At 40.2% G+C, this 16,408-nt stretch overlaps 1 protein-coding gene across 1 annotated transcript in view; it reads right to left on the reverse strand.

The window, feature by feature from the left end:
* The window catches only part of RBKS (ribokinase), a 48,492-nt gene extending 41,688 nt beyond the window's left edge, over positions 1–6,804 (reverse strand). Inside the window, exons 1-2 of the mRNA XM_032216179.1 lie at positions 6,732–6,804; positions 4,287–4,352 (exon numbers count right to left, since the gene is read on the reverse strand). Coding sequence (XP_032072070.1) covers positions 4,287–4,352; positions 6,732–6,741 — 76 coding nt within the window. The 5' untranslated portion in view covers positions 6,742–6,804. The remainder of the gene's footprint in view (positions 1–4,286; positions 4,353–6,731) is intronic.
* Positions 6,805–16,408: the final 9,604 nt, after the last annotated feature.

Consider the following 16,408-nt stretch of genomic DNA (forward strand, 5'->3'; position numbering starts at 1 on the left):
TCAATGATTTGGATGAGGGAATAAATGGGGAACTCATCAAATTTGCAGATGACACCAAGCTGGCAGGAACAGCCAACACTCCAGAAGAGAGGCTTAAGATACAGAAGGATCTTGACAAACTTGAACATTGGGCACTATCTAATACAATGAAATTCAATGGTGAAAAGAGTAAGGTTCTACATTTAGGCAAGAAAAATGAAATGCACAGGTACAGTGTAGATGGTACCTTGCTCAATAGTAGTAACTGTGAGAGGGATTTTGAAGTCCTAGTTGACAACCATTTAAATATGAGCCAGCAGTGTGCAGCAGTTGCCAAAAAAGCCAACACAGTTCTAGGCTACATAAACAGAGGGATAGAATCAAGATCACATGAAGTGTTAGTACCACTTTATAATGCCTTGGTAAGGCCACACTTAGAATACTGCATTCAGTTTTGGTCACCACGATGTAGAAAAGATGTGGAGACTCTAGAAAGAGTGCAGAGAGGAGCAACAAAGATGATTAGGAACTGGTGACTAAAACATATGAAGAACGGTTGCAGGAACTGGGTATGTTTAATGAAACGAAGGACTAGGGGAGACATGATAGCAGTGTTCCAATATCTCAAGGGTTGCCACAAAGAAGAGGGAGTCAAACTATTCACCAAGGCATCTGATGGTAGAACAAGAAGCAATGGGTGGAAGCTAATCAAGGAGAGAAGCAACTTAAGACTGAGGAGAAGTTTCCTGACAGTTAGAACAATTAATCAGTGGAACAGCTTGCCTCCAGAAGTTGTGAATGCCCCAACACTGGAAGTCTTTAAGATGTTGGATAGCCATTTGTCTGGAACGGTATAGGGTTTCCTGCCTAGGCAGGGGGTTGGACTAGAAGACCTCCAAGGTCCCTTCCAACTCTGCTATTGTATTGTATTCTATGTTTTATGTATAACAACCTTTATTACATTTGTGTCATTTTGTATCCATTTCCTATTATTTATTTGCTATAGTCTATTTCGTATTTCTATCTTTTAATCATTTTCTGGTTTTGTAATTGTTTATTAATTTTTTTATCTTTCTTCCTTACTTTTTTGCTCCCCCCCCCGTTTCCTCTAACCAATTATATCATAAATCCCATATGGAGTAATATTCAGATTCTTTTTTCTCTCTTCTTTTGTGAGCCTATCCATCTCTGCACATTCCAATATTTTTTTTATTACATTTTCTTCTGTTGGTGTGCAATTATTTTTACAGTTTTGTGCGAATGTAATTCTCGCTGCTGTAATTATGTGTAGAATTAATCTATGTCTAATATTTTTTTCATAATTTCCTTTTATAATTCTTAACAAAAATAATTCCAGTTTTACTTCAATTTGGTGTGTGGCAATCTCCTCCAGCCAATCTTTTATTTTTTTCCAATATTTTTTCGCAGATGCGCATGTCCACCACATATGGTAGTATGTTCCGTGTTGTTGGTTGCATTTCCAACAGATAGGTGAGCACTCCAGGAACATTTTCACAATTCTCGCTGGTGGGAGATGCAATCTGTAGAACATCTTGTACATATTCTCTCTATATGCCATTGCCATTGTTAATTTGTAATTTATTTCCCAATTTTTTTCCCATTCCGCCAATTATATAGTATACCCAAAATTTGTTGCCCATGTTATCATCGCTTCTTACACAGTTTCTTCTTCCATTTTAAATTTTAATAAATAATGATATATTTTTAAATCAATTTTTCTTTGGTTCCCTGTAGAATTTTATCCAGTTCTTGTGGCTCCTTATAAAATCCACCCTTCTCTGTCTTTTTTATACCTTGCCTGTATATAGGGCCACCAGCCTATGTCTATTCCGTCGTCTTTCAATTCTTGCCTTGTTTTTAATCTTTATTGGTTATCTAATATGTCTTCATATCTTATTATCTTGTTTATGTCCAATATGTTTGGGTATATCAGAGCTTCCATGGTGGATACCAGATAGGGATTTTGTTGTGTTTTGTTGTATTTTGTTTTGATTTTCAACCATATCTGAAGTAGAGCTTTTCTAAGTAAATGTTTTCGGAAATAGCTATGGGTTTTGTCTTTCCCATCCCAGATAAAGGCCTGCCAACCCAGTTCCAAATTGTAATCTTCTATTGTTATTAATCTTCTGTTTTTTAGATTGATCCAGTCCCTTATCTAGGCGAGAACTACTGCTTCATACTAAAGCTCCCAATCAGAAAGTCCAAATCCTCCTTTTTCTCTACCGTCCTGTAACAATTTTAATTTAATTCATGGTTTTTTTTCCTGACTAAATAAATTGTGCAATTAATTTGTTTAAATCTATGAAAAAGTTTTTCCCTAGGCTAATTGGTTCCACTTGAAATAAAAATATTTTTTGGTAGAATATTCATTTTAACAATGGCAATTCTTCCCATTAGTGATATTTTTAGTTTCCTCCAATTTTCCAAATTTTCTTAATTTTCTGAATCTTTTTATCATAATTGCCTTCCTTAATTGTTGAGCATTTCCCTGTCAGCCAAATTCCTAAATATTTTACCTTTTTTACTATCTGCATTCTCATGTTTTCCTCTAATTCTTGCTCGTGTTTTGGGGTGAATTTCTTAGTAATGATCTTTATTTTGTTCTTGTTAATTTTAAATCCCGCTACCCTACCGAATTCCTCTATTTTTTGGATTAATTTAATTCCTGATTTTAATGGTTCCTCTAATATGAATACCATATCATCCGCGAATGCGTGTGTTTTATATTCCTCTTTTTTATTTTTAATCCCTTTATTTCTTGATTGTTTCTAATTTCTATTAATAGAACTTCCAGTAGTAATATAAATAATAAAGGTGATAATGAACATCCTTGTGTCACTCCTTTCCATATTTTAAAGTCTTCTGTAGTGTCACTATTTATTATTACTTTTGCTGTCTGGGCTAAATATATTGATTCTATCATCTTTATAATTTTTTCTCCAAATCTCATCATTTTTAACTGTGTGATAATGAACTGCCAATTTAAATTGTCAAAGACCTTTTGGGCGTCTAAAAAGACCAGTGCAACTTGTTTTCCTGAATTCTCTCTGCCATTATTGATGTAAAGATTTTATAATCTGCGTTTAGTAAAGAAACTGATCTATAATTTTTTGTTTGTTGATGGTCCAAATCTTCTTTGGGTATTAATGTTATATATGCTTCCCTCCATGATTTGGTAGCTTCGCTTCTATAAGTGTTGATTAAATAAATCTAATATCACTGTTTCTATCTCTCTTGCATGGCTTTATAAAATTCTACAGGTATACCATCTGGGCCTGGTGTTTTATTATTTTTTGTCTCCTCAATGCTTCCTTTATTGTGATTTTTTGTTTAGCGTTTCTCTTCTCTCTTCCCCAATTTCAGACACATGACTTCTTAAATCAACACTAACATTGATGATATTACCTAATTTGGATAATGAAATGCTTGCAGGAAAACAACCAAGCTCATAAAACATCATGGAGCCTTCACAAGGCTTTCCTCTTTTCTTTTCTTCTTTCTGAATTAACAGATACTTTATGTGACACATAGCTGAAACTGAATGGCTGTTCTACACAATTGCCATGGGAATTGCTGGTTTCCATCACAGCCCTCATACAGAGTAATTTATATGCTACGCCACAATACAGGTGTTAAATCTATTTACCTGAGAGTTTAGTAACTCTCTTGTGAGGTAACCAGGTGGTTGAATCAAGATAAATGTTATGAAGGAAGAAGTATTTTTTCATCTGTGTTATCCTGGCAGTTACTTTAACGGAAGTATTATGAAGGAGCCAAGAACTGGGAGACTGTGAGGTCCTGCCTTGGGGACAAAGTCAGCTTAGATGATTTTGACCCAATTACTTTCTTACAACGCTGGGAAAGAGGCAATGGCAAACTACTACAAACATGAAAAAAAAATCAAATATGAAAGCTGACTAGATGATTTTGGTCCAGCCAGCCTTTCTCAGATAAACTTGCTTTGCAGGATTGTTGTTGTTGGGGAAAATAGGAGGAAGACCGAATATTAGGCATTTTCACTGCCTTGAGTTATTACAAAATAATAATGGCGACATAAAAAAATCTTAATGAAAAAAACTTTTGAAAATCTTGCAAAAGAAATCTGCAGGGACTTGTCCAAACAGTCTTTGAGAATTGCACACAATAGAACAGAAGAAAAAATATTATGAACAATGGTAGATGTTTGTTTACTACTCTATTAATTTTCTCATTAAGGAAAACTTTACAAATCATATGTTCAGAATATAGTGATATAATTTGGTTCTAAATTAAAATAAGGAAGATACCTGTTGGAATCCCATTTTTTTTAAAGTGTTCAATGTAGTCATTACCAAAAGAATCCTTTCCAACCTACAGAGCAAAAATAAACAACATTACATATTTCAGATTACCCAGCTCATCTTGGACAACATTCTCAAGGATGGGCAAGATATGAATTTCATGTGGTTGAGTTTCCATTAGCCCTGGCGATGACCCCTGAAGTATCTGCTTTGCAGCAATTAAAAATATTTCAAAATGCAAATATTCTGAATATGCAAGAATAAAAATGTACTGTTTGTTTTTAAAACCAATAAAATTTTATTCTATATTCCTCCACTGTCATATATTTTAGAAACAGGACCTTTATATTTCTCAATTACTGATTTTATAACATGATTAAACCCCACTTTTATAACATCTTCCTCAGAAGCAAGAAGTACTGGATCCAGTAGGGAGTCCTCTCCTCTATATGAATAGCACTGAGAACTGGGAGAGTAACACCATTTCTCTCTGGAATGAGTGCATTTTAAAAGTACATTGAAGTTGGACAGGTCAGGTAATTTAAATAAAAAAATAATTTTTAATCAATAAAATGTTAAAGAATATTAAAAATATGTAATGAGAACTGTAGATTTTACAACTATGCATTTAACATCTTTGATGACGAAATCACAAAATGTTTATTAAAAATACAGTTAGTTATAGAACCAAAGAAACTAAACAACATAATATGCCTCTATGGCCTGTGAATGATAGACATGGAAAATATTTCTTAAAGAATGAACCCATGGGAGTATCCTATTTATACATAACTTAGTAATGGCAGAGGATGCACAGCAATCATCAATCCTGAATGTCAGAGAAAAAACAAAACAAAATACTGTAAAATGAGGTCAAGTAACAAGGATATGAAATAGAAGCCCTGAAGTCCTGGGCAGTGTATCTTACATGGCAACATTTTATTAGGGTTCAATTGAATAAATCCTTCAGTTGAAATCATGTATAAATGATTGTTATAACATGATACACTATGAGAAGCTGGTGGGCCAAAACTGGAATAGCTTTCGGTTAATTATAGATAGAATTCCTTTATATCTACTTCTGAAAAGCACAGACTTATTTCTCCACATTTTATATCAACAACTGTTCTGTGTGTCTTTGGATATCAGTGAAATAACAAAAATCTCTCTGGGAATTAGACTGCCATGCCTATTCCTTAAGACAGCGGTCCCCAACCTTTCCGGCTCTGCGGAAAGGCAGCAGCGGATACAGGGGGAGGTTGTACACGTGTCTGCTTCTTGCGCAAATGAAGCTTTACATGCTTGCCTGCTCCTTGAATGGTTTGATTCCCATCAAACCATGGGACTGGTACAATCTATGAACTGGGGATTGGGGACCCTTGCCTTTAGAGATGACCATGAATTCAGTTTTAATACTGAAAAATGTTCTAAGTCTGCTCCACGTGCTCAATTATACTAATTGGATTGATACACTGCATTAAGCTATGGTTTGCTTAATAAACCACAACATTTGAGATCAGGCATCATGCCAAGTCATAAATCAGAATTACAAATCAAAATGGCTGGATTTAATATATCCACTACAATGAAACAAACAAATACTTTATGACAATCTCATACATGAATTTATACTATTTCTCAAGTATTATCTACCCGGATTCATTGCTTTGCACATTATTTCCACTTGATGGACCTTTAGGTTCTAGTACAGGGGTATCAAACTTGATTTCATTGAGGACCGCATCAGGGTTGTGTTGACCTCAGAAGGCCAGGGGGATGTGGCCAGCTCGACATCACTTGTACTGGGGGCGCCTGTGGTGGCACGAGCATTCTGCCAGCAAAAATGGGTTCCTGAGCTCCATTTTTGGCTGCGGGCCAGATCTAAGCACCCCGCAGGCCGGATCCACCCCCCAGACCTTGAGTTTGACACCCCTGTTCTAGTAGAAAAGAGAAAGTAGAAAAAGGACTTGGTTCCTATGGGGAAAATATTTGCAAACATTCATGTTCTCATAATTAAGCTCATCAACTTATTTAGAAAATGTTAATCTTTCTCTTTAAAAAATACAAACTGATACTTTGTATTGTATATTTGGAAAGATGCAGAATAGACTGATTAACATAAAATTAATTTAGCATGTCATGATCCTGAAAAATATATTAGTATTACCTATATATTAAAGCTACCAGCTGCTTTAAATTTAAGAAACTTGATCATGGGATGCTATTGTCAGTCCTAGATTGCACCGAGTACACCATTTGCCTATCCCTATATTGTACTAACTCTATCCAGAAAGAAATACACATAATCTTTTTAGGATATTTTTTTTGGCCTTGGATAAGGACAGCTGTTAATTACTAAAATGAATGTGTAAATTTTGTCTGCGTTACTATTTGAGCAATTATTAACAAGATATACTGACAATAACCTCTATAAAACCTAGTGCTTACCTTTGCAGATCATTGAGATTTAGTCCCAAGGCGAGCTGCCTGAACACACTGGTTGGCCACCTTTCCCCAAATCCAGTGAAAAATTTCTACCCATGTAGGTTCTCAACTTTTTGGTAGTCGTTAGTAAGGCTGTTGAAATTAAGAGGAAGGATACTCTTTATTACATATTAACACTGAATCTTAAGAGATTTTAAATATTAACCATATAGAATGTTAAGGCCAAGTACTATAGAGATTTAATTAAAGTAGTTCCAATAATCCAAAATTTGTAAATGCAACCTCTTTCATGCTCCTACAGAACAAAAAATAAAACAGACCCTCACCAATTGTTTCACTGTTTCAAATTAGACGATAGGTAACTAATCACAATTCGAAGTAGTGAAACAAAAGGTGTATATAACCCACAGTTATTTGCCTACTAACAAAAGGGGGGACCTTGCAATAAGTATGCCCACTTACACAATATGCATACACTCTGAGAGAAACACCTCACCCCCCCCAAAAAGTTCATTTGTGATTCCACAACATTTAAAACCTCTCTTATAATGAAAATAAATAAGGAAAATATGGGCACTGGTTACACAGGCGTTACAATGGCATAAATCAAAGTCAAATCGGAACGGATTATTGAAAAAAATACTTTACAGCCTAAGGACAGCCTTGGGTTAATTTTTAATATAATACAATAGAATCACTATGTAGAAACTTTATAATCCTATTTGGGAAGTTAAAAATGCTTTTTCTTTTTGTAGGTTTATATGCTTTTTAAAAATAAATTATTAATAAAAATTTGTAAAAAATAAAATATAACCTGTAATATTGTATCTTATAATAATCAAGGCAATTGCTTTAAAATTATCTTAAAACAAAATTCATGATCACAAAAAAAAGGCTACTGAACATGGTTAAGGGAACTTCAGTTTCATTATGCAGCACCATCCTATATACTACAAGGCAGGACTTCTCTTTGGAAGGACCAGGCTTTCTAGCTTCTGCTGCAGCCTGGTATAGTAGCAATAGCACTTAAGATTTATATATCACTTCATAGTGCTTTATTGCCCTCTCTAAGTGGTTTACAGAGTCAGCATATTGCCCCCAACAATCTAGGTTCTCATTTTACCGACCTTGGAAGGATGGAAGGCTGAGTCAATCTAACAGCTGCTTCAAACTCACAGTTGAGAGGAAGTGATGGAACTGGTCTCTCAGTAGTTGCAAGAATTAAAAGCTGATTGCAAAAGACAGGAGACATCAAAAGAGGTAAAAGAAACCCTGGAGAACTTGGGCGGGAATAGGCGGTGTAGGAAATCAAAGGCTCTTAATCAAGGGGCTGTCATAAACACATGGATATTATTGATGCAGCAAGCTGGAAAAAAACCAGTACTTTTTACACCAAAATATGTTTCGCTGAATATAGGAAGAACAGAGTATAAAAATAAGTCTGAAGGGAAAAAAATCATACCTGACCAAGATAACAGCAAGTCAAAAGTTCCCCAGCTATGCGGTAGCATGCAAGAGAGAGAGAGAGACCCCTTCTGTTTTAATCTTAGTTTCCCCTCTCATGTCTGAGCAGTGCAGGACAGGGCATAAACAAGCAGATTTCTATGGCTGATCTATTGTCCCAGCCTCAGAAATGAGATTAGACTGCAATAATAGAGTTGGAAGGGACTTTAGAAATCTTCTAGTCCAACCTCCTGTCCAAGCAGGAGACTATTTATCATTCAGCAACGAGATGGAGGGATGGGGTGGGAAAAGAATGGTTAAAATTAAAATAAATTGTGAAAGCTAAAACAAATATATTGTGTCAAACATCTGGAGAACCAATCACATAAACCTTGCTTAAAATATCCAGCTTAACACATCAAAAATACATATGTCCATTTCTTCCTGAAACACACTTCCATCTCATGTTAAACCTCCTGCCAAATACACCTTAATAGATAGCTCAGGAAAATTCACTTTTAGAGATACAGCTTTTAAGAAAAGAAAGCCGTGCTATAATGTAATGCTGTTATCTTGTCACTGAATTTTGTAATGAGAAGCAATTACTAGATTTTTATTTCATTAGGCTAACTTTAAAAGCATTTCAGCCTTCTGTTTTGAAATGGCAATTATGAGTAATTTCTACGATTAAGGAACCATCTGTTACTGTGCATCTTCCATTCACATGTACACTCAAATGTGCATTTTCCAGAGGAGTTGAGCACATATATTACAGACTTAGTTATGTTTTGAAGGGAAACAGCTGCTTCTATAACAGAACAAAATAACCTAAACAAGCATTCAAGTCCAAAGTCAGAAGCTTTTATTTTTAATACAAGTTTGTCTACATACATATTACAAAAAGTAAAACAGCTCAATTATTTCTCTAACTACAGAATACATGGTCCTAACGTGAAAGAAAGACAAAAATGGTAGAAATTAATATTTATCATTTAAAGCAGGGGTATCAAATTGGTGGTCCAGGGGCTAGATGCATCATGGCGGGCTATGCCCACCCCGGCTCTGCAAAAGCAAAAAAGTCACGATACATCATGTGACATGATCAAGTTTGACACCCAGGATTTAAAGCATAGGTGGGGAACCATGGTCCTTTTATGACTTGTGGACTTCCAAATCCTGAGCCAGCCAGAGATTTTTCACTTTTGATTTAAAGAGTAGAAGGCAATACAATGAAAATTGCAAGACCAAGATAAATTCCAAATAACTGTTTGGAAGCATCTGAAGACAGGAGAAGAAGCAATGGCTGGAAATTAATCAAGGAGAGAAGCAACTTAGAACTAAGGAGAAATTTCCTGACAGTTAGAACAATTAATCAGTGGAACGGCTTGCCTCCAGAAGTTGTAGGTGCTCCAACACTGGAAGTTTTTAAGAAGATGTTGGATAACCATTTGTCTGAAAAGGTGTAGGGTTTCCTTCCTCAGTAGGGGGTTGGACTAGAAGACCTCCAAGTTCTCTTCCAACTGTTCTTCTGTTAAGGAGGAAGTAATAGAAAAGAGAGTGCTGACTCTCCCATCTGGTCTTACATACTTAGGAAAATAATCATCTCAGACTATTTCCTGGTCTTGTTGTTTTTAGTTATACTCAAACATAAAAAGAAAGTGTCAAAGTGTTCAGAAAAGCTCAATTTCTATGTTGTCCGGAGGCCAACTGGATGATACAGTTAATTAGACTGCTGGTACTTGTGGTAAAAGTGGAGAGACCCAAAGAGGCTTTGCAATCATTAGGTTCCCAGAAATTAAAACATATTTTTATTAGAACGTAACATGGAAATCCTCAAACTGAGACTTCTTCTTAATCCCTGCTTATGCCAGAGAAAATAACAAAGGAAGTGAGACTTGATTAAAGGAGGAAAACAAAGTACTATAACTGCTTTCAGGTGCTTTTGGGAACAGCAAAAGGTTCTGATGAATGAAGCTCCTGATGAATGAAGCTCCTAATCAGAGAAAAGATAGTTAATCCAGTAATTATGACCTCCTGGCCAGAGGATATGGTTATATCATTTTCTAAGTTGCAGAAGGAACTCTTGCCAGAAGCTTCTCCTCTCTAGCCTCATATAAGTCTTTAGAAAGCAAAATGAAGTTCCTTTTAATATTTCAGCTACTCATGTATGCAGGCAAAATATAAAGCAAATCACCCTTCAGACTATGATGGCCTTCAAAAGCCTTCCCTTAACTGTAGATGGACATATTTCTATCAGGGAGGTGTCTTACAGATAATAATCACATGGAACTTTCCAAAGTCTTGTTTCTCATTGCCTTCACAGGGAGCTTCTGCCTAGTGGTGGGACTCAAATAATTTAACAACTGCTTCTCTGCCCTAATGACCAGTTGGGTGGGCATGGCTGGGTAGGTGTGGCCAAGGGGCGTGACAGCACTCAGCCTCCTGCAGCATTCTGCAAATCACCACAGGGAAGGGGGTTAATTACAAAATGAGCTCTTTGCTTTGTGACATCCAGATCCAGCGAGCAAGGGATGTGAACTGCGCAGAAAATACATTTTGTTTGGTTATGAAGAAATATCCCCAAAGTCACATGCAGACTAAATGTAGATTGACTTTTAGCTATATATCTTCCTAGCAAACAGCAAGTTTTGAAGCTCCAGGGAAAGACGATTCATTTTCGGATGAGTAACCACAGTTTGCATGTTGGAGGTTCCTAAAGGAATGCTGGGAAACTCTGTATTTTAAAGAGCATTTGAGGGAGGAGTGCAGAATTGCCCTTCTCTGCCTGAGACTGTACAGACCCGGCACCAGAGGTGGGTTCCTGCCAGTTCGGACCGATTCTCCCAAACTGGTAGTGCTGGCTCCAAACAGAGAGCGAACCGGTTCTCTGTTTTTGTTAAGAGGGCCTGCCTGCCCACCCCTGGGTTATACTTACCTTTATTCCAGCTTCCAAAGCCCAGCTGATCCAGAGCGGCAGCTTGAATTGCTGCTCCTCAGCTGTTTTCCCCTTTTTCTGACTAATTTTTGCTCAACAGTGCACATGTGCGCAGTGCGTGTCTGGCGCATGCGTGCTCAGCAAACCAGTAGTAAACCGCTTAGGAACCCACCACTACCTGGCACCAATCAAAACACTGTTTGTGAAGCAACTGATCAATACTAAGAGGGTAAGCCACAAGTATATGAAAATAAGAGCAAACTCCACTCCATTCCAGTACTGATGATATTACCTAGTTTGGTAATGAAACATCTACAAGAAAACCATCAAGCTTAGAAAGCACCAAGGATCCCATAGTTCAACCCTGAGCTACAAATATTCTCTTCTATCGATAAACACTTTTTGGTTAAGGGACTCAGAGCCTGCCTTATAAGAGATGGCTGCCAGTGGATTTCATTCTAAATTTTGATATGATTTATGTAAATGAAGAATGTAGAATTATAATGGCTGAGTATTTGATCCTTCATACATCAAAAAATACAAAGCTAAGGGATAAACAAATAAAAAACAGATTTGAAAAAAGAAAAGATTTAGGAAAGAAAAAGAGTGAAAGTGTAAGAAAGAAAGAGGAAAAGAAGGAAAAAGAATGACTTCCAATTTTCTTTGGTACAGATATAAGTAAAAAAATATCAAACTCTTACTTTAAGATTAACATTTTTCTACATTATTTCCATATGTAATCATGAAAGCACAGATCAACTTTTAATTTCATTTTCTTACAAAAAGTCCAGCAATGATTCATATCGCCTTAATCACTATTTGTTAAGGAAACCACAACTGATTTATTTAATTCAGTGGTTCCCAAACTTTTTCAGTCCACCGCCCCGTTGGTGCTACAAACTGATCCTCAGTGTCCCCCACCCAGTGGTGGAATTTATATTTTTTTACTACTGGTTCTGTGGCCGTGTCTTTGTGGGTGTGGCTGGGGGTGTCATGTGACTGGGCAGTTTACACGACGGAAGGAAGATAGTAACAGTAAAATTCAAAACTGTAACAATTAATTGCACATTTATTCAAAATCCAATTTAAAAACCTTTTTAGTTAATGTTAATTCAACAAAATTGTTGAACATGATCTAGTGATACCAGGTTTTCAAAGTCTGATAGTCATTTATCAAGAACCTTAGTAACTAGTAACTTAGTAAACTCAGTAAAATTTAATAACTACTTCACTGTTCAGTAAATTCTTAATGTGATGGATGGGCTTGGTGAAGTGATACGAGAAAAAAATGTCTTTTCAAAGGAAGTGGCAATCAGCTATTTCCCAAACTGTAGGCAGAACTCCAGGATGTGGAACCCAGAGGATCCACATTTTTAAAAATCTGGTTACAGGTAGATTTTTTTTTCATTTTTTTTTTCATTTTATTAAGCATTTATAGGCCGCCCTTTTCCCTGAGGGGACTCAGGGCGGCTTACAATAATAGGGGAGGGGAGTGCAGGACAAGACACAAAAAGAAAATGTGAATAAAAATAATTAGCAATAAAAAACCCAACATTCATTCAACATTCGGGAGGGGCGAGAGTAAAGTCTTATCCCCAGGCCTGACGGGATAGCCAGATCTTGAGGGCTGTGCGGAAGGCCTGGACGGTGGTGAGGGTGCGGATCTCCACGGGGAGATTGTTCCATAGCGTCGGAGCTGCAGCTGAGAAGGCTCTCCTCCGCGTAGTCGCCAGTCGGCACTGACTGGCGGATGGAATTCGGAGGAGGCCTACTCTATGCGATCTGATGGGATGGAGGGAGGTAATCGGCAGAAGGCGGTCTCTCAAATAGCCAGATCCACTACCATGGAGCGCTTTATAGATGGTAAGAAGGACCTTGAAGTGCACCCGGAGACCAACAGGTAGCCAGCGCAGCTCACGGAGGATCGGTGTTATGTGGGCGAACCGTGGTGCGCCCACAATCACTCGCGCGGCTGCATTCTGGACTAGCTGAAGTCGCCGGATGCTCTTCAAGGGCAGCCCCATGTAGAGCACATTGCAGTATTCCAGCCTAGAGATCACAAGGGCTCGAGTGACTGTTGTGAGGGCCTCCCGGTTCAGGTAGGGCCGCAACTGGCGCACCAGGCGAACCTGGGCAAATGCCCCCCTGGTCACAGCTGATAAATGGTGGTCAAAACTCAGCTGTGGGTCCAGGAGGACTCCCAAGTTGCGGACCCTGTCTGAGGGGTATAAATTTTGACCCCCCAGCCTGAGCGATGGAACGTCAGCCAAATTGTTGGGAGGAAAACACAACAGCCACTCGGTCTTGTCCGGGTTGAGTACCAGTTTGTTAGCTCTCATCCAGTCTTTAACAGCCTCAAGACCCCGGTTCATCACGTGCACCGCTTCATTGAGTTGGCACGGGGCGGACAGATACAACTGTGTATCGTCCGCGTATTGATGGTATTTTATCCCGTGCCTCCGAATGATCTCGCCCAGCGGTTTCATGTATATGTTAAACAGCAGGGGGGATAAGACCGAACCCTGCGGCACCCCACAAGTTAGGGGCCTCAGGGACGATCTCTGCCCCCCCACCGACACCGACTGCGACCTGTCCGAGAGGTAGGAGGAGAACCACTGCAGAACAGTGCCGCCCACCCCCACCTCCCGCAGTCGTCGCAGAAGGATACCATGGTCGATGGTATCGAAAGCCGCTGAGAGGTCAAGGAGAACCAGGATGGACGCGTGGCCTCCATCTCTGGCTCTCCAGAGATCATCAGTCAATGCGACCAAAGCGGTTTCTGTGCTGTAACCGGGCCTGAAGCCTGACTGGAAGGGGTCAAGATAGTTAGCTTCCTCCAAGGTACGCTGAAGCTGGAAGATGATGAAGAACTCAAGACTCTGATCCTCTCTTTGTCTGCACAAGCCACAGGGAGAACTTGTGGTACCCAAAACTAGAACCCCTGATTTCTAGATTTAAACCTTAAATATTGAAATGGCCCATTTCTTCCCGACTTCCAACGAAAACATTCCATTTACTGTCATGCAAATCTCCCTTGCAGGTACAACGGATTCCTCCCCCCCCCCCCAAATATTTCCTACCCGCCTTCTCAGCTTCCCTGCTGTATTTATGATTGGCAGGGCGCTCTTCTCTGGGGCCAGGGAGCAGCCCGAGCACCGGCGGCAGGAAGGGCAGCGGCAGAAAAATCTGAGCCAGAGGTTTTGGGGGAGGCAGGGTGGAGGGAGGGAAGACGTGGTTTTGGAGGAGAATAAAGCTCTGTTACCATCCAAGAAGGTGTCTGCCGTTGCATCACTAGGTCTCCCTGCAGCCCCCTTTGCATGCTCGCCTTCCCTCAAAACCTGCTCTGCCTCACCTTTGGCCTGCTCCGCGCTTAATGAAACCGGCGGGGCCTGGACCGAAGCAGCTGGGGGGCACTGCAGGCTTGACACGCGGTGGGCTGAGGTGGGTGGGTGGGTGGGAGAGAAACAGAGGCTCTAACGGCGAGACAGGCGGTGCCCTCCTTCCGCGCTGCTGGCTGGCAAGGGTTGCTGCTCCAGCGTAGGCTGGCAGAGAAAGAGAGGCAGCTCATCCTCTGCCTCCTCTTGTAAAGAGACTCAGCAGCCCTCCAGGACCCTCCTTTCTCTCTCTCCCTCCTGGGCTTAGGAACCCACCTCTCTGCTCTTCCACTTCCGGGCTGCAAAGCAGACGGGAGACTGATACGCTCGGTCTTTGGTGCCTCAACTCGCCGAAGTAAGCTCGGCTCCTATGGCGACCCTGGATTTTTCAATCCGGGTTTTTAAAAAATAAATAAATCAGGGAGGAGGGGCACAAAACAGAGAGATTGAGATTGAGATTTGTTTTATTCATATGCCGCCCTTTTCCGGGAGGGACTCAGGGCGGCGAACAACTCAAAGGGGGGAAAAGGGAACATAGAACACAATACAAGTAGTTAAAATAGCCAAGAATCACACAGCCACACAGGTTGAGAGGGGAGGGGAACTCATCAACCCCAGGCCTGCCGGCACAGCCAGGTTTTGACGGCTTTCCGGAAGGCCTGGAAAGAGGTGAGGGTCCGAATCTCTGCGGGGAGTTCGTTCCACAGGGCCAGAGCTGCCACAGAGAAGGCCCTCCCCCGGGTAGTAGGCAGATGGCATTGGCTGGTAGACGGAACCCGGAGGAGGCCGACCCTGTGTGATCTAATGGGTCTTTGGGAGGTAATTGGCAGCAGGCGGTCTCTCAAGAATAGCCAGGCAAAGACCTTGCTTTGTGGGTAAGGATTTTGAGAGGAGCTCCCAAGCGGGGAGAAGGAGCCTTGGGAAAGAAATGAGTTGGCTCCTCTGCTTTGCTTTTAAATGCACCCACAGATGTGCGTTTCTCCATTTTCTTCCCTATGGCTGGTACGAGGCTCTCGCTGGAAGGCCTTTCTGGGGCTTGTTATTTATACACAACACACTATATCCCCTTCTATGACCGTGTCATTCCAAGTAGAGTCTTGTGCCCTGCGAGGGGGCCACCTCCAGCACTCCTCTACCACCTTCCTTGCCTCTTAGCGCCCCCCTTGCCTCTTAGCGCCCCCTTAAGTTATCCCACCGCCCCCCAGGGGGTGCGGTACCGCCAACTTTGGGAACCACTGATTTAATTGCACTTTATTTAACTTTAAATAAAACTGGAATGGAAAATCCTAAACTTTAGTACAGACCCATGCTTCTCAACTTTGGCAACTTTAAGGTGCATGGACTTCAATTCCCAAAATTCCCAAGGCAGCATGAAGTTTGCCCATCTTAAACTTGCCAAGATTGAAAAATGCTGATCTACAGATAAGGATTTTTCCATTCCTATTTTACTGATTCTTACTTATTTATAAGCAATCATAATCATAATACAAAATCCTCACTTCCACTCCATCCTGGAGCAAAGATAATGCAAAATCCTCACTTCCACCCCATTCCAGAACAACCACCATTCCCTCACTAACCTGCTTTCCAACTCCGTTCTCCTGCATGTAGGACAACAAAAGAAGACCATGTGACTTTTAAAAAGTCAGAGTTTTAAAAAGTTCAATCAGGCCTTCCAACTTCTCGGGGGTGGGGGGAGAGATCTCGCGAAGCTGGAAGATCTGACTGAACTGACTGATCAGCCTCCCAGCTGATCGGCACAGCCGGTCCATTGCAGCCTCCCAACTGATCAGTGTGGCTCCCAGTCATGCCGCTGCAGCCGCCTCACCCTGAATGGCAACCCCGGTGAGTGGGGCCAGCCAGTGGTAGGAACAACCAGTCAAACTACACAAACGATAACAACAGGTTCAGCCAAACCAGGGCAAACCAGC

Source organism: Thamnophis elegans, chromosome 4 (genome assembly GCF_009769535.1).
Source record: "Thamnophis elegans isolate rThaEle1 chromosome 4, rThaEle1.pri, whole genome shotgun sequence".
Lineage (NCBI taxonomy): Eukaryota > Metazoa > Chordata > Lepidosauria > Squamata > Colubridae > Thamnophis > Thamnophis elegans.